Source organism: Haliaeetus leucocephalus, unplaced genomic scaffold (genome assembly GCF_000737465.1).
Source record: "Haliaeetus leucocephalus isolate CR32 unplaced genomic scaffold, Haliaeetus_leucocephalus-4.0 Scaffold162, whole genome shotgun sequence".
Taxonomy (NCBI): Eukaryota; Metazoa; Chordata; class Aves; order Accipitriformes; family Accipitridae; genus Haliaeetus; species Haliaeetus leucocephalus.
In genome coordinates, this window is record NW_010972598.1 from 16,006,395 (window position 1) to 16,007,112 (window position 718).

General features: G+C 70.5%; 1 protein-coding gene across 1 annotated transcript in view; it reads right to left on the reverse strand.

Moving 5' to 3' along the window:
• The window catches only part of CKAP2L (cytoskeleton associated protein 2-like), a 7,183-nt gene extending 6,996 nt beyond the window's left edge, over nt 1-187 (reverse strand). Inside the window, exon 1 of the mRNA XM_010563036.1 lies at nt 152-187. Within this exon, the coding sequence (XP_010561338.1) occupies nt 152-179 (28 nt within the window). The 5' untranslated portion in view covers nt 180-187. The remainder of the gene's footprint in view (nt 1-151) is intronic.
• Between the last annotated feature and the right edge of the window lie 531 nt (nt 188-718).

Sequence of the window (718 nt, forward strand, 5' to 3'; positions counted from 1 at the left end):
GTTCCCCATCACCTCCCACCCCACAGGCCCCCAGGTCTCCACTCTCCCCCAACCCCACGGGGCCCCTGGAGCACCCGCGCCCCCCGGCACCCCCGGCCTCACAGGGTCCCCCCCACTCCACGGGACCTCGGGCCACCCCCCGACCACTCACCCTGCGCGGCCGCCCCTGCCCGATCCATCCCGGGCACTGGCCTCTGCAAAACCCACTACCCACCCGCCGCCACCAACGGCCGCGCCGAACTCATTGGCCGCCGCCTTCTTCAAACCGACCAATGGGAGTGCGAAACTGCCGGCTCCGAGAGGGGCCGGCGAGCGAGAAGAGCCGTGATTGGCTAGAGGCGGGCAGGGAGGCGGTGACGACGCGTCCCCTCCGGCAGCCCAACTCACTGGAGGGCGGGGCTCGGGGCTGGGCGGGACCCGGGATGGGGCGGGGCTCGCTGGGCGCCGGGGGTGGGGCGGGTCGTCACGGCACCAGCGGCGGCCTCGTCAATTGGACCCGATTCCTGTCAATTAGCGCGCGGTGGGGCCGCCCGGCGTGGTAAGGCCGCCCGGCGTGGTAAGGCGCCACGCCACATCACTACACACCATGCTATGCGGTGCCACATCATGTGAGACCCTGTCACGCCATGCCACACGATGTCATGCCATGCTACAGCCCACCATGCCATGCCTCGGTTGTGTGTGGTGGCAGTTGCTGGGGCAGAGGTGGTGTTTTGGG